This window comes from Drosophila willistoni (assembly GCF_018902025.1).
Source record: "Drosophila willistoni isolate 14030-0811.24 chromosome 2L unlocalized genomic scaffold, UCI_dwil_1.1 Seg168, whole genome shotgun sequence".
Taxonomy (NCBI): Eukaryota; Metazoa; Arthropoda; class Insecta; order Diptera; family Drosophilidae; genus Drosophila; species Drosophila willistoni.
The window spans coordinates 4318502-4340931 of record NW_025814047.1 but is presented as its reverse complement, the minus strand read 5'-3'; the positions used below and the strand labels follow the sequence as shown (position 1 = coordinate 4340931).

Genomic DNA, 22430 nt, shown 5'->3' with positions numbered 1-22430 from the left:
CGCAAATCCAAATGGTGGAGAAGGTGGTGGGAAGCTGTTAAAACAAAATGGCCAACATTCAGGCCGGAAGTTGTGCGTCTGCTGGAACAACTGGCATTTACAACTGTTACAATTGCTACAACTACCACCGGGTCCGGGAACAGTTCCCACACCCATTCCATCCCCATCCCCATCTCATCTCATCCCCCTTCATGCCATTCATCCATTCTTCCCATTCCTGTGCCGTAATAGAAAATGTTTTTAGTTTTCATGCAAGTGTTGCACAGAGAGAAAACAAAAAGTGAGTTACATTTTAAGCACTTTTTGAGAAAGCTGAGAACTTACTTCCTTGTGTTACCAAGTGGTAGTTAGAATTACTCTCGGTAGGAGTTGCTGTAGATAAACATTTAAAAATTTTAAAGAATATTTACAGGGCTAACATTTCAGGTAACAATCCCTTATAAGTAGACTTATATATTTTGTGTAGACCTCTGGAGTCGCAATAACAAAAGTCATTTTCATTCTAGAAGCCATTTCTATATGTTTCATGTGAGAAATTGTATTTCCAATCCATCTAAATTTGTTTCACTATTTCTGATAGTTTCTTTATATGAAATATTATCAACTTTGTTTTGAAAAGCCTTTCGGTAAATATGAAGTCTAGAACAATCCAAAAAAGTCAGTGCCTTCTATGTATGTAAATATCTTTGTATTACTTTTGATAATAATTTATTTTTAATAATAATAGCATACGCTGAAAGATAATATGACCTGATCAGCATACAAATCAAAGATCAGGAAAGGCACTCCTAATTGTATTTTAAAATGAAACTGAATTTTCTTCACAATGAAACTTGAAATATAGAACAGTCTGGGTTCGCACTGCCATCAACCTTCCCTATTAGCCCCCATGGATGGATATAGGATGATATATAGTCAATGCACTATATAGATATATTTATTTAATCTAGTTTTTTTCAGTGTCTAGAGTATTTTTTTGCTGTTGTCGTTTTTCAGCAGGTTCCTTTGTTGTAAGTAGACTTTTTTATTGATGTTGCTTGTGCAAAGTTATTTAACATGAACTAAAACATTCAATTTCATGTCTCTGAAACTTTCTATATACATTGTTATGTGACTTTGCCTGTTTAAAGAATTAAGCGATTAGGGAGTGAACCAAAGAAATGAAATATCATTGAGCCAAGCCGTCGACCGCACATTAGGAACAAGCATCGCATCGCACTGCCATCAACCATTTGCCATTTTGAGTACTTTATCAAAAATTCAAGAACATGAAATGCAATTCCCAAGTTTGAATTGTGTGTCATATATTTGATGCTGTTTTCTTTCTTTTTTGCCGCGTTGTGTTTTTTTCTTGTGCTTCTGTTGCTTCAGCTGCCAAAAGAAACTTTTATGAAAAATTGAACGTCAAGTAGTAGTCGTCGTCGTCGTCCTTCGTCCTCCCGTGCTTGTTCTCGTTTAGTTGGTTTCAATTCATGTTCCATCCATGCTGTGTTTTGCATTATTGCTATGCCATAACAGCCTGCGGCATTGCATTTGAAAGTTATCAGAAAAGAAATATAGTTGTATATATATAAATATATATATGTATATAAATGTGCAGACAATTTTCGTTCGCTAGATGGGCAACAGCTGCTCGTCTTTTTTCTTTTTTTTTTTGTGCTTCTGCCATGATTGTAAACGAAAAGTTACTTATTTCAGCTCGATTTTTGGATAGTTTAGTGTTTCTCTTCGATACCTTTGGGCAGCAAACAGTCCGAAAGAGAGAGACAAAGCCATCAACACACCATTATCATATCAGCATCATCATCTTTTTCTTCTTGCCACACACACACATACACATATTGGTAATGGTCTGTGTCAAATTGTTGCCTCAACCGAGCAGCAACCTATCGACTATCAGAATTGTCATAATCGTCTTTGTCTCCCTGCTGCTCCATTGTTATTTCCTCACTCAGTCTCTTGTGTTTTGGAAACATTTCTGGTCAGAGATAATAATTTTGCTTTATTATTTCTGTTTTTTCTCTCTTTTTTTGCTCTCATTCTGTCATAGTGGTGTGTTCATTCGTCTATTGCAATTTGTGTCTGTGTCTGGGCAATGATAATTGGCGCTTTTTGGCACTTTACAGCCAACATGTTGTTCCATTGGCATCCTCCGGGGTCGAAAATTGATCTCAATCTGACAGAATGGCCATTTTGGGTCGCTTACTTGACTTTTGTTGTGCAAAAGTATCGCCCAGCAATTTGGTTGTCATCTCATCTCCCCATCTCATCTCATCTCATCCCATCTGGTTTGGTCATCATCATCATCATCAACGTCTTTGTCATTGTAAGTGCGTGTAATTGAGTGCGGCTTTAGTGTGTGGCAGGCATTCATATAATTCTTGAAAGCTTGATTGAGTATGTCCAATGATGGCCTTTTTGAGAGAACAATATATATATATTTCAAGTGTGTAAAGGACTTACTCATATGTATATGTATATTCTGTATATATAATTCTGTAAGCGATTAATTAAACTTTCTTGCAATTCTATTCTATCGATGGAAGTTTTTGCCTAATGTCTTTAGGGAATAGATGAGGCATGTGAATAAATTTGATAAGTGATACACTTGGCAATTTTAGTTTTCGTTCTCTAAATCACCATAAAGTTTCATTAAGTTTCTATGAAATTTTCGATAAATCAATTATGTGCTCACTTGTGTTAGCTTTTCTCGACTTTTAGGCAGACACTGGAGTCAAATATTGTTTTGAATACTTTAAATTTATATGTACATTAATTTATATAAAAGGTAAAATTTTAGGTTTAAAATCGTTTTTAGCTTTTATATAGATTATTTAGTTGCGTTTTACGCATCTTTATGCTTTTGTCTTGTTATATCTCGCTTAAAAAAAATTAAACCGATTTACTACTCGTCGAAAACACAAATAAAGCTTAACATATTTTGCAGAACAGATTAAACTGCAATATCTTCCAATATTAGCCTAAAAATCTAACTGAAATACATATAAAAGTCAATTTAAACAACAAGTACAGATGCTCTCTGCATTCCACTCATACGCCCAAATTGAATTAACAAAAGTTCTCAGCCAATTTGGGGGGTTTACCTCTTTGACAGGTCTTTAATTGCAATTCTAAGAGCTACTAACTGTTTGCATGTATCATAATTTATTTGGCCCTTGGGTTCATGTAGAGTCAACCGTAATGAAATATGGTTGTTAGTTGCAACTTGCAACATTTATAAATTGGCATTGTCTTGCCGCATTGTCAGAAACACATACTCTCACACACTCGTACACATTGAGACGAGTGACAGCGACATTGTGCAACTGTCATCGGTGGCTGTGATCTAACCAAGCATTTAATTTTAGCGCAACTAGCGACAATTTTAGTGGTCCGCAAAAAGTCGAGCTCTTGCAAACGACGAGCTCTTTTAGGCCCAGCGGCTGTGGTTGGGGTTTTGGCCACTTTTTGTGTTGTTGCTTGCTGCTGCTGGTCTGCCCGGGTTTCTCCTTCGACTTTTTGCGCAATATGTTGGTAAAACTGTTGACGTTGGGAAATTGTAACTGTAACAAAAGACAAGGCAAGCAACTTGTCCAAAACACAATGAATGCGATTGCGAATGCGTTGCGATGCGATGCGATGCGAACGCAAAGGAAATTGAATTAGCGAAAATGCCTGCAAGTTGTTGCAATTGTCTTGTCTTTGGACAAGGGAAACTGAAACTGAAAGACAGAGATGGCCCACTATCATCGCCATGGTGACAGTCAGGGGGCAGAGCAAAGAAGAACAGTTAGAGCAATCAAGTCTTGACTCCTGAATTATGCACTTTTCAAAATTAATTGCGAAACCCACCACTGTGAGTAGCGAAGCCAACAGCAGGAAAATCTAGCCACATCCTTGATGACTATAGAAGGGGGGAGAAAAAAAAAAAAGAAACTTATTCAATTTAACTTTTTACTCTGCTTGCCATCATGTAATGAAAATAGTGCTAGTACTTAAGAAGGGCGGTGGCAAGAAGGGTGGTGCAATGCGGTAGTGTGGTGAGGGTAAGAACCACTTTGGTTTAACCTTGGACAGAAGAAGATAACACCAAGCGTCGTTGCCGCAACTGTGGGACAGCATAAATTTTGTTTAAATGAAATTTCATTAAAATGTAATATTTGCTCAGAGACCGTAGAGCAAGAGAGAGAGAGAGAGAGAGCAAGGTTCATTTACTATTGCACACACCCCCAGCATATGGGCGATGGGTGGGTGGAAGGCGTGGCTGGCAGCACATGTGACATGCGTTTAAATACACATACATATGTACATATGAATTTTCCATTTCCCATTTGTTTCTCTTGACTCTAGTGCAGAGGATCACCCAACCAGGCAGCAGCTGCATGCAAATTAGAGCTTTATTATTATATTGCACAGCAATCTGGCAACTCTGGCGAGCAGCCGCTGCTAAAAGGCCCCTTGATGAATGGGAAATCTTTTCCTCTACTTTAAGCGAGAGAAAGGACGAAGCGGCGGGTGCATGTTCTTTAGTGTGACAGTTGACTCTTGGCCCATGCTAAAAACAAACCGACGAGCCCAACTAACTAACTACCCACCGGATAGATTGGTGGTGGGCTAACCCTCCTCCCTCTGGGGAGCTTGTTTCAACAACAAAACTATTTCCCTTGTCCCAAACTTGCTTGATTTATGCATGTTTTGTTGCTTTTCCAGACACTCGTCGTGTGTCGTCTGACCATGAGTTTACTCCATAGTTTGATTAATTTCATAAGCCAGCAATTACGTCACAAAAACGGATAACAGCAGCAACAGCAGCTTTGTTCACATGTTGTTTACGCTTTTTTATTGAAGTTTACTAATAATTTTACTTACAACTTTAAGGATTTTAAAGAGAGAGTTATAAATTTTGATCAACAAAAAGGCAAGAAACATACTTCTTTTGATTCCCCTGAATAAACGTTACAAATCAATTACGATAAGGACCTTATGTCTTAATTTTTATATTTTTGGCAAATTTTAGCTAAATCTGTCTGAAGTCAGAATATTATTCTTAGCATACTTTTAGGAACTGCAGTGTCTTCTGTTACTTAGTGAAATGAATAACATACTTCTTTTGATTCCCCTGAATAAACGTTACAAATCAATTACGATAAGGACCTTATGTCTTAATTTTTATATTTTTGGCAAATTTTAGCTAAATCTGTCTGAAGTCAGAATATTATTCTTAGCATACTTTTAGGAACTGCAGTGTCTTCTGTTACTTAGTGAAATGAATAGGTAATAATAACTTAAATCCTTTTAAAGTGCTTTACAACATCTTAGACTAGATATCCTTCTTGTTGATTTTAACCGTATTTATCTATACAATTCAATGCGAATAATGTGGCGTATACGTAATATTAACACAAAGCTTGGTACTTCGAAATTAAAGCATGAAATATCATATTTAAGCCACAAGGAAATTTCGAATCATTTCACAATAAATGCATAAAATTACATTGAGTTTAGTAGAATTCAAAAATAAAACCTTAATACATACAAAGGTTCATAATCTCAAAGATTAATTTTGACAAAGGCAAATTTAGCATTTTAAGTATTCAATTAGTCAAATTATTGTTCCCAAGAACTATGCTTAAATGCTGTATTATTCTCTTACTTGCTTCCAGTCTAAAGCATATAACGTATACGCCTATTATTCTCCTACATAACTCTATATATTATTTATAGACCCCACGTATAGACTACATATGCTTAAACATAATTACAAATTGACTTTAGTTTGATATTGATTGCCCCTTTGGTCAATGCACAATTTCTATATCAACTGAAAATCCTCAATCTGTTTAACAATTCAATCAGCTTTGTATGGTAATATTTCCATTTCATGATTTGTCTTTGTATCGTTAACGTAGAGCATGAGCAGCAGCAGCAGCTAATCCTCAAACGATACGTAATCCAAAGCCAAATTCAATTGCTGAAATGTTGCCCGAATAATGTGCTGCAATTTGTGACCAGAATCCATTATCCATAGAACTTTTGGGTGAAGACTGAGTCGTCTCTTGCATATGCAACAGTTTACAATAAATTCAAGACTTGTGAAGACTTAAAAGCCTTTTGTGCAATTCCTTGTAAATTTAATTTCCTGTGTCACATTTTTCCTCATTTGACTTGCTGACTTGACTGACTGCGTCTCTCCCTCCCACCCTTTCTACCCACTCCCACCCATCATTTGTACTCATTTTGCATTTGGCAAGCAGATGATGATGACGATGACGATGATGGCTTCTTCATTGCTCATCAGCTATGCAAGATTCATTTCCTCATTCGTTCAATTACACAGCTTCTGTGTTTGTGTGTTCTCTGCCTTGTATCTATCTCACCGTCTGTTTGTCAGCCTCTGTCTGTCTGACAGTCATTTAAAATGCAAAATCTAACAAAATTGCAATAATTTTTGAATTCCATATAATTTGTCAGCTGCCACAAGACACACTGAGCAAATTTTCTTTCATAGACCAGCAGTCCTAGAGAGACCAAGAGAGAACTTAATTAGTTTTTCCATAAAATTACAATTTCAACAAATATATTTTACCACATTTTAATCTGTAGCCAAGTCAGTCAATCGTTATTGCGGTCTACCTACAAATAATTGGCAATTAGTAAGTCAACAGAATTGAGTTTATGTGCGAAAAGGTGGACAATTATTAAATTTCATATACATATTTTCACCAAAATCTTTCAAGATGTCAATCAACAGTTTTTTTTTTTTGCAAGAACCAAATCAATTTATGGTAAAATTATTCCACAAACCTATATCGAATATTTGCCAAATTGCTTACCACAGAAGTAGACACACAGAAAAGAAAAATCTCTCAATTTATTAAACGAAATAGTCGACTTGAAAGTATTCTGTAATTAGAAAAGAGTATAGGAAATATTTCAACTTAAGCGTTTTTCAAATATGTATAGTAAAAAACTTAAATAGTTGATTATTATTTGCTATAAGTGTTAGTTTTCAGAGGCTATTTATTTGAATGGACTTCATACTTATAGATTCTAAATTCAAGATTCAAAGTAAAGAAAATATAATGCAATAGAATTTTAGGATAGGAAATCGCTGTTGAGGTAAAATACCTTCGAGAATTTAGATACATCTAAAGGGCTACCTCAGCAAGTTTTCGAATAAGAATTAATATGGTTAGAGATGTTATATAAGCTATATCCAATATCTTTATAAAAACCAATAAAAAATTGTAATAATGCAGAGAGCTTTTAAGATTTAAAGATTAAAGGTTTAAGAACTTAGGTTAAAATGGCTAAACTCTGAAAAATTACAAAAGCTTGTCTAACAATTACATCTGCTAGGTATTAAAATGGTCAGACATACAAACAAATATACATATTTCCTATTTATATATATATATTTGTGTAAAAATGTTTTTGCCTGCCAATGAGACGTGAACTTTTCTCCCCTGTGTGTGTGTATGGTTGTGGGTGTTTGTGTGTGTATGCTATATCCGAGAGTTCCCTCGTCTCACGTCAAGGCAAACTAATTGATTTTAAAATAAATAATGACTAATCACCAGCCTGCAAGCGAAAACGTGAGAACCAAGCAGAGAAGTGAAAAGGGGAGGCGAAGTAGGGGAATGGCGCATTAGTGTGGGGTAGGTAAAAGTGTTTTATAGTTCTAAATTTCATTGGCATCGCAAAATTTCGAAACTATGCAACAACAGGGAGAGAGAAGAGAAAAGGGTTAAGCCATGGGCAGGGATTCCTTTACTTCCGCTCCTTTTTTAGAGCATCCGCCCTCACCCCTTCTCTCCTCTTTCACCATCATCATCTGGCTTGATTAATTGAAATTTCGTTTGCTCTTGAAGGTGTATTCGGTGTGTGTGTGTGTGTGTGTCAAAGGTGATTGCGGGGGCTGCCATGGCAGCGGGATTTAAAGTGTTTTTCGTTGCCTTTACCGGTTCTAGGTTTACCTTTTCAGTTTGTTGCCTTGCCTGTTGCCTGTTGGTGTGGGAAAACAGTTTTCAAATTAATTGAGTGCGCTAATTTTGGGCCAAAAAGGTTTCCTATTTTTTCTATTTTTGTGTTGTAGTGTAGGGAATGTTTAAACTGGTGCCACCATGTTAAGTGACGCACAAACATCAAGGTAAGCCCACAACCCCTCTCCCTCCTCTAGAGTGTTATGGATTGATGGGGTTCCAACTGCCATAGAAACACGAAGGGTCGCACAAACATTTCATTGAAAAGGATCTTTAATTAAAAATTCAAAATTTAAACTACTTTCTATATGTAAAAACTATTGAAGCACAGATGCTGACGGTCAAAAGGAAAAGCTTTTGTGTCTATATTATAATTTATGAGTTTATTTTATCCTATTTGTTTAGGAGAGACTTAAACGAAGGTGTTGCCTTACCACCTCTTGAATTGAATTCGTTGAATTTTCGAACTACATTTTGCAATTAAATAGCCAAATGGGCTACTGCTGATAGTTCCACATTAAGTTCTTCATCTCTAACAAGCATTTTGAAAGTAGTTTTGAGTTTTTTACAAAAACTACGACTAAAAGTAAGAGTGTAAGTGTAACAGAAGTAAAAATAGTTCTTTTTAAACACTAACAACAAACTAAAATCAAAGTCGAAGAATGCTATAAGAAAATCCATTTAAAAAATCAACTATTAGCGAGTAGTTTTTAATATTATAGACTTTTATATGCTCTTTAATAATCAGATAAAAGCATATTTGTATATAGACATCTGTTTCGGCATAGTTTTATTCCCTAATTATTATGGTTTGGTGAGTCAATTTGATTAGTAATTAGAATCGTTTTAGAATCAATTAGAATAATTGAAAACGTATAATAGAATAATCATGACTTAGTCATCTTTTGCACCCACATCTAAACTTTTGATTATTATCAATCTGTAATCGGTTCTAATTCGACCTATTCTGGCAGTTTCATTTTTTCATTTCAGGATAAATTCATTCAATTCAAAATTCACTTTTCATTTTGACAACTAATAGCTTTGAATGTAATTAAATTCTAATCGCAATAATGCATTTGTTCCCGATTACCTGTAATGTTACCTTTATCCCTCGATTACTATTATGGAAATGCTTTTATCTGTGTTCAGCTGGCATTTTGGTGTGTGATGCGTATGAAAAATTGAATTTCAATGCATTTTCTTGGTGAATTCATTTTTGACGTTTCCACCCGCACCGCCACTCTGAAATCATCGTCATTTTTGTTGTAGATGATTTTCCGTTTTGGCGGCTCTTGCTCATTATAATTTGGCCACGCGCAATTTGCATTGAAAATGATTTTTACTGGGCCTTTTTGCATTTTCGGTAACGCTTTTCTTTCTATACGAAGAGTGAAGTGAGGGACAGAGACAGACGATGAGAGAATTTTTGGCGAAAAATATGATTCTAGCAAACGATGCGTGGGCATTTTGTGGCTTTTTGTGTATAGTGTCGATGCGGTAATTGAGTTTTAAGTGCCACTTGGGAATAATAAATAGCAAATATTTTGCCAGTTGATTTTGATGGCCCAATAGCCAAAAAGCTGTATTATTTATTGTGGGCACCTAAAGCAACTTAGTTTCTTTTTGTGTAGTTTAGTTAATTGATTTACTGTTAGCCATTAATTGAAGTCAGAAGTAATAAACCTTTTCTAGTTGGAGAAAGGTTATTACTTTTGTTATTTGATTTTATATTTTTTAGGTAGCTTAATGCTTTCTCTTGCTATGCAAATGTAATTTTTGACGACTTTTCGCATACACTTTCCATTACTCATTCCCCTCTTAATTCCCTAATGGTGGTTGCTCGCAAAAAAAAGGAAAAGTGAGCAATAATTTTTATCCATTGGCATTGGTTGGGTTTTCTTATTCTCTCTCTCTCTCTCTCTCTCTCTCTGTTGTGTGGTCTCTGTAGCATCATCAAGTAATCATCCGAAAATCTATGTGTACGTACATTCTGTTTGCCAAAACTGACAGATATGCAAACATAGATATATACATACATATTCAATCGTACCATCAACCCCCCATGTGGTTCAGTAGTCCTGCAGGCTCCTGTTCTAGGATCTCTGATGGTTTTAAGTCCGCCGCTGGCTAAATGCCAGAAGGAAAAACTTGCTTGCTCCAGCAGGATATGTTGGGAAAAATCTTGTGTTTGCTCGCCGCGCCAATATTCAAAAACTGATTTTCATATGTCTTTTAAGTTGTGTGGAAATCCACCACAATCTCTCTACAAAACCCTCTCCCCTCTTTCCCCCCTGTTGTATCTGTATCTGTGTGTCTGTGTATATTTCCCTCATGTTACAATCGTCGTTTGTGTGTTTCTTTTCTTTTCTCTTATCGTTTCGGCACACGCATAAAAGTTGCCTTACTTTACTTTTTTTTCTTTTTTTCATTTTATTGGGGAACCGCCCCCGAATTTAATTCCCTGTAGACTGTGCCTTTGCCTCTCTGGCAAGTTTTTTGAAAAGCGATTTGAAATGCAAATTTTATTGGCCGGCAAGCGAGAGTTGTTTCAGCCTCCTTTCTTCTCTGTCTCTCAGTCGGCTCAGAACTTGCCTGTGTGTGTGCAGATTAAAATCAATTCAATTTGCAGCAAAGCCAAGTAAAAGTGGTAATAATTTTTGTTCTTTGTTTTTGCTCATATGCCTGTGTGTGTGTGTATATAAGTGTATGTGTGCATTAGGTGTACAATCACTTTTGTTTGTCATACTTTTACTTAACATAATGAGATTTTAAATAAGTACATACGGTATGTATGTGGATGTCGTCCTTATTGTTCTTGCTCCTTGTAAGAGAATTTCATGCTGTGCTTCGTTTTTTTCCTTTTTCTGGGTCACGCTTGGCTTGAGCGATTGGTAAATCCCATTGAGATAATCCCCAAGAAAGTCATAGGGAATGCTGGAGGAGAAAGAGGATTACAGGATAACAAATTGTCTAGAAGCAGTTGGCCCAATCGTGAAACCAAATTGTTTAATAAAAGTCCCATGGTCGTCCATGGTGGTCTTCTTGTCTGTGAATAGCCTTTAATTGAATTTTAGCAGCATAATAATATATCATTTGCTGCGGCTCGCTATGACCATGAATTTGTATCCAGGGTGGTCCTTAGCTTTAATGGAAAGGTGTTCACTCAAAAAATTTAATGTATTTTTAGGAAGGACAGGTTGAATTACCAAGTTTATGAGGTTGTTTTCAGTTTTTAATAACCAAAATTGCAACAAGTTCTTATTGGGCTGCTTAGATCCGGTCTACTTAAGTCTGTTTAGCAAATAAAGATACTAGATTAAGATTCTTATAGATGTATTAGATCTGGGCAAAAGTTTTGAACAGAGTTGAAATAGTTTCTAGAGTCAAGACATTCAACGCATATTTGAAAGTGTTTTTCATATTTTAAAAGCATTTTCAAGAGTTAAATATAATCTTATATTAATTTAAACCATTTGACTATATAGTAAAGTCTTTTGTCAAATTAAGACAGTTTAAACTATGTTTTTGGGTTATTTTCATATGCAATAATCGGTTTATAGTATAAGCGTTTCTGAATGGAATAAAAACAGGTATTGCTCAAATAGATGCAATAATTTCTAGTATGAATCATGTTAAGGGATTTTTAAATTAGGGCGACAATTTTATAACTTCTCATATAATTACACACAATGATCTATAAATTCGATAAAAATTGTTTACAATTTAAAATATTCTAGCAAACAAAAATTTAGTGCTAATTGGGTATAAAAAAAAATGCTTTGTTTGCAAACGTTTCCTTCCTTCCTTTTTGTTGTTTGTTTTTTCATTTCTTTGCATGCCAATCGAAAGTCAGTATACAGTTCTGTATAAGTACAGTATGCTGTCAATATATCGTACATAATGGTCCATTAACTGTTCATTTAATAGCAGGCAATTTATCAAAAATTTCAGTCGACATTGCCAAAAAAACGAACAGAAACGTTAAGGCCAAAGCTGAAAATGTGTTGCCAAGTCAACAAAATAAGTAAGCATCATAAGTAAAGAGAAAAGAAGTCAGAATAAGAAGAAGAATACAGACCGCTATATACATACATATGTGGTTGTTGGTTGGTTGGTGTCTGTAGAGGAAAAGGCGAAACCACGTTTGTCATAATAAAAAGTTACTTAAAAATTGCACTGAAATATCTGTGCGCACATAAATCAATGTTTCTGTCTTTTTCCATTGCTCTCCCTCTCTCTCTCTCTCTCTTCGTCTTTTTCAGCCGTTTTATGGTTGAAGGCTGGAAAATTTGCAAGCAAACTCTCGGCCGACTTTTTCAACCTGGCACAAAATACATTTTTTACTGGCTGAAAATATTATGCAAAAATTTTCTTCTCTCCCTTTGCCATGTGTGTGTGTGTGTGTGTGTGTGTGTGTGTGTGTGTGCAGCAACATCATCATCATGAACACCAGTGAAGCCAATAATTAGGCAGCTTATGCGGCGTATGCGCAATTAGGCGCAAATGCACAAATTATGCATACGTCGTGTGACCAATTTTCAAGAAATTTTAATTAACCTAAAAGCTTTATAGCCAAGAGAGAAAGAGAGAGAGAGAGAGAAAAGAGAGAGTCAGAGTTTGTCTTTAACTATTTGCTAGTCAACAACTTGTTTTCTTGCTTTTTGTATTTATTTAAGACTCATAAATAATTCACCAAAAACTCAACTCATATATCCTTCTATTCCAAAGTTTTCCCTCTGCCTTCTTTCAAATGTCATGTTTGCTTAGACAAACTGCATGGCAATAGGTAGCAGCTGCTGCTGCTGATGTTGCTCCAATTGCAGAATGAATTTTTTCCTCCCAATAGGCCCTGCTGCAGAATTTATTGCCGCCCTGCGCTGTGTATGGTGGCTGCTTTTGCTCTGGTGCCGCTTCGGCCTCCAGGCAATCAAACAGTGCAACAAAATGGCTTCTCTGCGCTTTGACATTTAATTGCGTCTACGCGCTCTGCTCTCTCTCTTCTTCTACCATCAACCAACAACACTACTCGACATATTTATGAAATATTTTGCCGTGCACCAGTTGTTATTGCCACGCCTCCATTCTCATCCCCACCCTACATCCCTCTATCTAGGGTATGTGTTGCCCATTTTTTAATAAATGACAGAAGGTGCTGTCAACCGATTGTCTGAAGCATATTCTGTGGTTTCCAATTGCGAATTCAACTGCAACAATTGGAAATTGTTTTCACTCTATCTTTATCGTTTCCTCTCTCTTTCATCTTTGTCCTTTCTCCCTCACACATTTGTGGCATATTGATGGTGCAAGGCAAAGCCCTTGGCAAAATGAAATCAACTTGTAAGAAACCAACCAAGACATCAAATTGTTCTTGGTCATGCAAAAATTCATGAATTCTCAATGATGTGGCAAGAGTAAGATTAAAATGTCGTAGAAAAATCAACTTTATTTGCTAGTTGATAGAATCGCCAAACAATTTGTAAGACAAATCGATGGCAGATAAATAAATCAAACCATGAACTCTCCTTCATTTAAGTTGAAGTAAATAAATAGAGCAAATGGTTACACCTTGCATTAACTAAAAACATAATAAAAAGTAAATTTATTATTAAGTAAAATTTAGAAGCTATTAGTCAAGCAAATTTAGATCTCTTGAATAGTCAAGAGTTTCATTAGTTATTTGATACAATTTGGAATCTTTAAACAAAAGAAAGAAGAAATTTGACATCTTAATTTTGACTTACCCACATAAGCAACTTATGCTTTTCTACCAAATATTCTTGCAGTAAAACGAAATATTAATATACTTTAAATTATAAAATAAAGAAATTTTAAAATTTTATTTCGTATAGGCAACATATTGAACTAAATTTATGATATAATGCTTAATTAATAGAGCAATAAAAAGCTCTTGCATCTTTCTTTACACATTTTCTTCAAATTCCTTTTCCAAACCCCAAAAGCTTAATGAAATATTTATAACCTAGCAGAAAATACCATAGCCTGATACTACCTTAAGGTTTAAATCAGGTCATAAATCGAACATCCTTTACAAAATCCATTTGCTTAATCCCCAAACCCTTTCTAAAATATAAAGCATAGTAGGGTATTTACCAAATCGACTACCAATAACAAAACGCAGAAAAATATTAGCAATTTATATTCTAAAATTGACATTGACCTTCCATCGTTTTGGTAATTATGGCTGAAATTGTAAGCAAATCCAGCCGACTGAACTGAAGATTCTCGCCCCACGGCATTCTAAGTTCATTTAAATAGACCGATCGCCCCATCGTACCCCACCCCACCCCTCTAAAAAGCAAACAAATAGTTGAAGAAGCACGCCAGAAATTCGATGCGAATTGCAATTAATTGTAGCAATTCTGATTGGATATTATCCGCATTGTGTACGTCATTAAGAATTTCATATTGAAATTGACCATGGTTGATGGGCAGAGGGGGAGGAAGGGATAAGCACGGCGGATGTGTTTACAAATTCAATATGTAGATATCATGATGGTCGGTTGTTGATAGTTCTCTCTGTTTCTCTGTTGGATTTTAATGATTTTTATTTCAGGCCCGCAAAATGAAATTGCCAAAAATTATGTGCCCAGAGGGAGAGAGAGAAAGAGAGACAAACGTGGGCCGTGGTGGGTGGGGGCGGTACGGTGGCAGCGGTTTTTCTGTGGTGCTGCTGTTCATTTAGAAAACCGTTCGTCCGTCCGTCCATTTGTTTACTTGTTGGCAAAAGCAACAAATAGCTAAAAGCCAGACACTTAGATCGGAATGATCTATGCTAAGTTTTCTTACACATATTGCAATTTGTTTATGACAACATTTATTCAAAGAGCCGAGCCACAGCAAACGAAATTCTTGTGTGCAATTTCATTTTGCTTTAAATATTTTCTCTATTTTTGTTTCTGTTTCTGGTTTTTGTTTTCTGTGTAATTAAAACATTCATTTAAAGTGACAATAAGATGACGGCGGAATATTTATGTGCTGAATTATGTTTTGCGGCTTATTGGATTAAAAATTCATTCAAAGCCAAATATACATAATTGTCTGACACGAATGAAAATTAATTAATTTAATAGAAATGGCTAGTAGATCGTTTAATTTTCTTTAAATTTTTTGTAAAAATTTATAAATTAAGTTTTTGCTTTTTACTGATCTTTAATAATCGAGATTGATAATCTACTTGCTAGCTTTTCTATGAGAAAGATATAGATTAAGAAAATATAGCATTGTGTCGATTCTTACAATTGGAGAGATGAAAATGAAATGAATTATTGAAATATATGTATTTGTATTGCCCATTGACAATTCTAAGAACTTTGAAATTCGAGAGTAAAATAGTTTATTTCTTCTTAAAGGTTAGAACTCTTAGCCTAATGATGGGGCAATGCATTCTTTAAAAGTGAATTTACACTTTATTGCTTTCACGTTTTATTTCTTTGCATTTTCATCGCTTGATTTGTTTTTGTTGCTGTAATTTCTTTTTCACTTAGCATAATATTTGATAGTCGCCATCGAAAGTTTTCTATTTCTACACATTTATATTGCGATTTTTTTGCCCATTTCTCCCCAACCCATTCATTTCCTCATTTCACCGGCGATGCCTTTCCGTTTCGTAGGTTTGTCTTTGCATTCGGTATTTCCTTTTCGGTCACTTCCTTCCAACTGGCAATTGCTCCACTTTTTATGGCAACAAGAGAGCGACATTTATGGCCAACAGCTATCAAATACGATGGCTAACAAGGCAAATACACACACGGTCTCAGGCAGTGCAACGCACTTTCTATACCCTGTGAAATGAATTTTAATGCTTCGTTGGTGGCAATACAAAGGAATTTCTTCATATCCCCTTAATGGAGGAAGGGTAGCACACACACTACTCGGAGTCGAATGAGCCCCTGGGGGGGAATTTCCGTCGTGTTGTAGGGATACTTTCACCGCAACAATGTTTCGCCACTTACGCATACTCCCATTTCCGCTATGGCTTGAGCTCTAGTAGAGCTCTGGAAAACAAACAACTACAAGAAATACACTCAAATTGCTGTTGCTGCATTCCTTTACGAGATGAAATGAGATGCTTCAATGCGATGAGCTGGAGCTGAAGCTGTGCTATGTGTTGTGTGTGTGTGTGTGTGCTCATGGTTACATAACCATTATGGTCCATCCTGATGAGCTTGGTTCAATGCCTGGCCTCGCGCTTTGCTCGCTCACATTCCGAAATTGATTTCGATTTCGTTCGATTTGCTACGCTTGCATGCGAAAAATGATGGCAAAAACTGGAACCAAGCGGGCGATGAAGAGAAAATAGAAAAAATAGAAAAAAATCTATGGCAAACAAGTTCAATTGGTGAAAACCACTTTTGGCTGAGATGATTGTTGCTTTTATTTCCTGGCCATGGCACTACACAGAGAGTCAGCAGTGGAGACGAGATTGGTAAAACTCGATTTTCAAGTTGTGTGAAAAGCGGAAAACGCATTTCCACTAAACAACAAAGTGTCTGTGATTTTTCCAAAGCTGCTGTCGTCGTCGTCGTCGTCGTCCACTTTGGCTGAATCGCCGCCGCTGCTCTCGTATGTTGCTCTAATTGCACGACAAACTCTCGACGACTTTCACACACTTTTCAATCGTTTTATCTTTTGAGGGTAAACGTAAATACCTGGCCATAAATAAAACAGTCACCACACAGAGCAGCAAAACATATCATTGAAAAAAGTGAAACTAAATCCAGTTTTTTTTTTGGCCAAGAAGGAAATTGTGTTATGCCAATGCAAATATCTCCAACTCCAATGCAAATTTCCCAGACAAAATATGTCAAAATATCAAACTGTTTAATATTCAATATCGCTGATATACATTTCTGATATGACAATTGGCATATCGAGTTGAAGGCGATTTGAGATAATTGTGGCGTTTTATTTAAAGTGGGAAAAACTGTGGGTTAAGACACCATGAGACAGCATATCTTTGAATATTCAAAGCTTCAACTCCAAGAAGTGACTGAATAACGCTCTATCTATCGATTATTGATTAGGGAATTTTTAATTTTTTGTGATTTTGGAAACTTCTGCGAGCGAAAAATTTAATTTGAATACCTTTAAGCTATCATTAAAATAATACCACCTACAATTATTTATTCAATATTTATTTCTTCAGTATGAAAAGTGTTTTCATATATTATTAAATTCATAATAACTAAGAGATAAACTAAAATCCTAGACTATAATAGTACAATATATATTTCTTTAGAACTTAATTACTTCTAAGAGAAGTAACCAATGTGATTAGCGCCTATTTAGACTAATACGATATAAGAATCAAAAGGGCTTGCGGAATATTATATTTACATATATCATTATTAGTGATTTTACTGTAAATTTATTCCCAATTATTAGGATTTCTTTTTAAATAGAATGGTTTGTGTCTTGCCAATTACAAATTGTTAATTTTGCCGAATTTGAAAAGTAAAGCACATGTAAAAGTCATTTGCATTTCATCTGAATCATTTCAATTAAACATAAGCGCATTGTAACATCACAAAGGAAAAGTGAAACAGAAAAGCTCTCAGAAATACTTAATATAATAAATTTTGAATTACACCCACACAGAAAGGGAGGGAGTTAAAAAGCCAAATTATGGACTTAAGCCAGACTCAGTTAATAGAAACCTTAAAATATGATAAAATACTCAACATTTTGGGTCTACACTTAAGAGCTAATCAGATGGCTTCTGGCTAATTTCTTATAAAGAACGACAAGCATGTGGCATGCAACATGTTAGCAACACAGAACAAGAGTTTAATTAAATTTAAAAGCATCTTAAAATGTTGCTCTCTTGTCTGTTTTGTATCTACCTACTAAGATTGTATGATTATTGTCTCTGTGAAATGAGAGAAAGACAAGACCCCATAAATATGCCAAAAAAAAAGACAATATAGAAAATACTTGTAGTAGGTGGATGGTTGGTTGTTTGGTGTGTGTGTGTGTGGCACTGGCAGACAAAAATCTAATAAACATAATGAATAAATGGGGCAGGAGGAGAGAAGCATGGCAATGTTAGAGAGGGCAAAGAAACAAATCGTAACCAGCTGAGTTGCTGTTTTCACTCAACATGTTGAACTTGTGCTGTCACCTGTGAAGGCAATGAGTAGCAACATCATCGCACAGTGCAAATGACCATGGTGGCACTCAGTCTTCCCTTACACCCACGCCCACACCCCCCTCCCTGATTCTCTTGTTTGTGCCATTCGGCAAATGTCTTGAAATTCACACCCAGATAGAACATTTGCCTGTTGATGAGAAAGACAATGGTGTTAGTCGGTCGTGAGGTGGGTCGTTCGATTGTGCGGTCGATTTTACTCTGTCTTTTCGGTGCTTTTTGTGTTTCGAATTCCTCCTGCTGTTAGCTATTCTGTTTAATTAATTTCTATATTAGACACACTTCATTTAAAATGTGTGTGTCTTACATTGTGTGTGTGTGTGTGTGTGGTTTGTCATTGTTGTTGTCTATTTTTGTCTAATGATTGACTAGAGCAAATGTGCCGCAGTTCTATGTAAAGCAACATAGTTTGGCATTCCTTCTTCTTATTCTCTCTCTCTATATATATATAGCTTGTTAATTACATAGCTATGTATGTATATCTTTTAGGTTTCTATATCTCTGTTTAAGATCTGCTGCATAATTTACGCAACATGTCCAAGACACATTTCAAATGAGAAGAGGCTGAAGACGACGGCTCTTTTCAACCAAAAACACTTTAACTCGCTCTCTGCTGCCCCCCTTCTTCTCTCTTTTTGGCTCTTGGTCAAAGCCAAAGCAGTCAGTCAGTGACTGCTGCCTTTTGCCTGTCAACTCATTTGCCATGGTTGTGCCAGCAATTAACGCACTCTGACCTCCCAGTGGGGAATTGGGTCGAGTAGTACTAGTACAGTTCATGCCATGAATTTAGTGAGTGAGAATGCCAGTACACACTCGTTTGTTTGTTGGCATAATGAAATGCATTTCAGTTCTCATTAGGCATGCCATTTTCTGATTTAACATGAGAAGAAGAAAATTCAAGAATTCCAAGTGCCACGAGCAGGCAGAGCAGGAAGCGGTTGGGTCGGGAGGTATATGCGTTTCCATAATCAGTGTTTAATTAGGCGCAAATGAATGAAAGGACATTCGGTTTGCTTTAAATGCACAAATGTGTGAAATAGAACTTACACATGCGATTGCTTTTAAAAGTACTTAATTTGAATTTCGATCTAAAATTAGATTACATTCAAAGTGAAAAGTGACGAAAAACTTGTTAAATTTCACATTACAGTAGGAAAGGTAATCCAGATTACTTTTAGCAAGACGTAAATAGTTTAAGAAAAACTGAAAAAGTGTGTTGGAGGAATAAAAGAAAATATAGTCTAATGAAAAATGTATGTGGGATTGCTTGACAACCCTTTAGGAAATAAGATTGCCGATAACGATATTTGTTTAATATATATCGATAGGTTGACAATCGATGTAGAGTTAAAGGCTTGACTTGCTGGACGAAGAGGTCTCGTTAAAAAATAAGTTGTTTAATAAGTCGGTTCTTTTCTAAGATACATACAAGTGAAGTGGTGTCAAGAGTATTTATTTTGGTCCAGTGGACTCACTTTAACTTAGGGCACTTTAGGCTTGAAAATTGATTTGACTCAAATTTAAATTTATTTCGGTTTGCTTCTTTCAATTCTACCGTGTTCTCTAAAAAATTAAGTTCAAAATTAGAACTTGTCAAAACAAATCAACTACATAGCAAAGCACCTCAGCATTCTTTTAGCTAGAACTGCTTTAAATGATAACTAACTAACCCTTGATTAAATTTAGCCATGCCAAAAACTGCAATTAACTAAAAGTTAAAGTAATTTTTAGCCTTTTTTCAATATTAGCCTTAGTCGGCTAGTAGATACATTTTCTTCACCTGCTGTCTTTGCTGTTCCTGTCACTTTAAATCGTTTATGTAGAGGAATTTCACTTTTTTCTAACAGCGAGATGACCCAAGCTTATAATAAGCAACAGCAGAAAAGAAAGAAAAAAAAACCACACAAAAAAAAATTGGTGGAGTTCTCTTCTCTTTTCTCTTTCTCCCCTCTGTGACAGAACCTTCTTTTGTTGTCATTTTGTTTCTTTTTTTTGTTAATTCTAGCATACAATTACAGGTGCATTACGTTAGTTTTCCTAGTGTTGCCACTTAATGCAATTTTTATGTTTTTTACTCAACTTTTGTTTTTATGAAAACCAAAAATAAAATAATGTGGGGGATAAGGAAGGAAGATGGGAAACCGTCAAATAGAAAGTTTTGCGGTTTAAGTTTTATTTTTGGGTAGTTCTTTTTTGTTTATGCTATCTCTCCTCTCTTTCTCTTCTCAATGGACTCCTCTTACTCGTATGTGAAACTATGTGTGTGTGTGTGGTATTTCAGGCACTTGCCACAATGGCCACGTTCCGCATTTACACTAGCACACACACACACAGAAAGTTTTTCAAGTTTCCATTGCCTGGCTTCATGTGCAGGTGGCAGAATGGAACAGAGCGTATCCATGGCTTTTTGGCGACAGCAACATAAGGAGAAACCTGCAACGGCAACGGCTACTGCAAGTTTGCTTTGTCATGTACACAGCAGTTTTTAGTTCGTTGCGTTAGTGTTTGCTTTTTGTTTAAAGTTCTTGAAATTGGGCAAAAAGATTTAGTGTAAAACTAATTTCCTGTACTAGAGTGTTTTTTTCAGCAACATGCTGCAAAACAAATTAAAAAAAAAACAAATATCGATTAAGTGGCAAATAGCAACTCTGTTGTCATCTGTCAAATCTGTACTTCAAAAGTTGGCAACAGATTTATCGTAAATTTAATTTCCTGTTTTAATGTTTCATTCTGATGTTCCATCTGATATGGACTTGAAATTTATATCGTAAATGGAAGTTTTTGTGTTTCATTCTCACGTTTCAATTTGTTGAAAAATATTAATCGATAATCGATTGTCAATATTAACATGTGGCAACTCTGCCATCTGTCATCAAAGTGCAAATTTATCCCTTGTCATAGTAGGCCGGAATTTAGTTAATCAATTTTTCACCTAATGACACGAGTAGTTCTATCACAAAAAATCATTCGTCCCACAGACGTCTTACAGTAAAGTGCTCCAGGCTTACACCAAAATACATAAATATAAAAAAAAAAACTAAAAAAAAAGTTAAAAATAAATCTATAAAAAAGTTGACAAAAAAAAAAGGAAAAAACACACAGTGGAAACAAGAAAGTCTCGTGTTTAATTCATTTAAAATAAAAAGTGTTTTTCGTGTTTATATATTGAAACAAAAAGAAAATTTACAATAGTTTTTATTTGTGTTCTTTTTTCGAGTTTATTTTTTCTGCAATTCACGCGAAAACCTTTCTGTGTGTGTTATTTTGACATTTTGCATTCAGTTTTTCTTGCAAGCTTTAATATTTTATCCTTCGCTTCGTTTGTTACGAAACTTTCTATTTTGTTAATTGCGTTCCAAATTTGCGTTCAATTTTTGCTTTTTCGTGTGATTTTTGTTTTTCCTTTTTACGAAATGAACAATCTAAACGCTAATGCCAGCGCTTATTTGTGGCAGCCACCGCAACAGCAGACGTTGCAACCACAACAGATTGCAGCGCCGCCACAGCAGCCGCAGCTGTTGCATACGGCCGTTGTCCCACCGCCACGCAAATTTGGTGGCAATAAGAACAATTATAATTATATTCAAGGCCAAGCCCCAGGCGGACCGATGATGGGTGGTGGGCCGCAGCAGGGCGGTGGTCAGTTGGGAGCCTTGGTGGGCAATGGCAATGTCTATCGCAAGAGGCAGCCGATGAATCCAACATATTATCAATCAAACGGTAAGTCAATTGTCTGACAATGACTTGCAAAAATGAAAAGTATGTGTGTGTGTGTGTGCGTGTGTGTGTGTGCCCTCAATCTCCTTTCTTCTTTCTCCCAAGTGTCAACATTTGTCGCTAAACTTTCTGTTCAATACAGTTCTTCAAATTGAATTATTCTACTACTACTCACTCACTGTTTAAACTATTTATATATATTTATATGCCTATATAAAATATGATATATTGATATTTTTTTTTTCCATATTTTGGTTTCATGTACAAATTAATTAAATTGATTTTTTTTCCACAATTTTCTATTCTATTTTCAGGTAAGTCGCTGTTTTCTATACCCGAAAATGTTGTTATGCTTGACAGCCGTAAGTACATTTTAAACAATACTACTTCTTGCACGTTACTTAACACTACACTGCACCACTATATATACATACATAACCCAACACTACACTCTACACACTTCAACTCAACTTGACAAACACAACAAAACGAAACGAAAATTACACAAACCACCACAACCGGGGAAAAACAAATCAATCATTCGCCCCATTGGCCCCAAA

General features: G+C 35.6%; 1 protein-coding gene across 14 annotated transcripts in view; it reads left to right on the top strand.

Moving 5' to 3' along the window:
* The window catches only part of LOC6640790 (heterogeneous nuclear ribonucleoprotein L), a 146011-nt gene that overhangs the window by 100185 nt on the left and 23396 nt on the right, over positions 1-22430 (top strand). For 7 of the 14 annotated variants that reach the window (XM_023174968.2, XM_023174961.2, XM_023174962.2 and 4 more), the window contains one exon: positions 22185-22232. The exons of 5 other annotated variants lie outside the window; for them this stretch is intronic. In XM_023174968.2, coding sequence (XP_023030736.1) covers positions 22185-22232 — 48 coding nt within the window. Of the gene's footprint in view, positions 1-21366; positions 21874-22184; positions 22233-22430 lie in introns of those variants that run through there. 2 more of the 14 variants (XM_015178649.3, XM_015178652.3) reach the window with 2 other exon arrangements.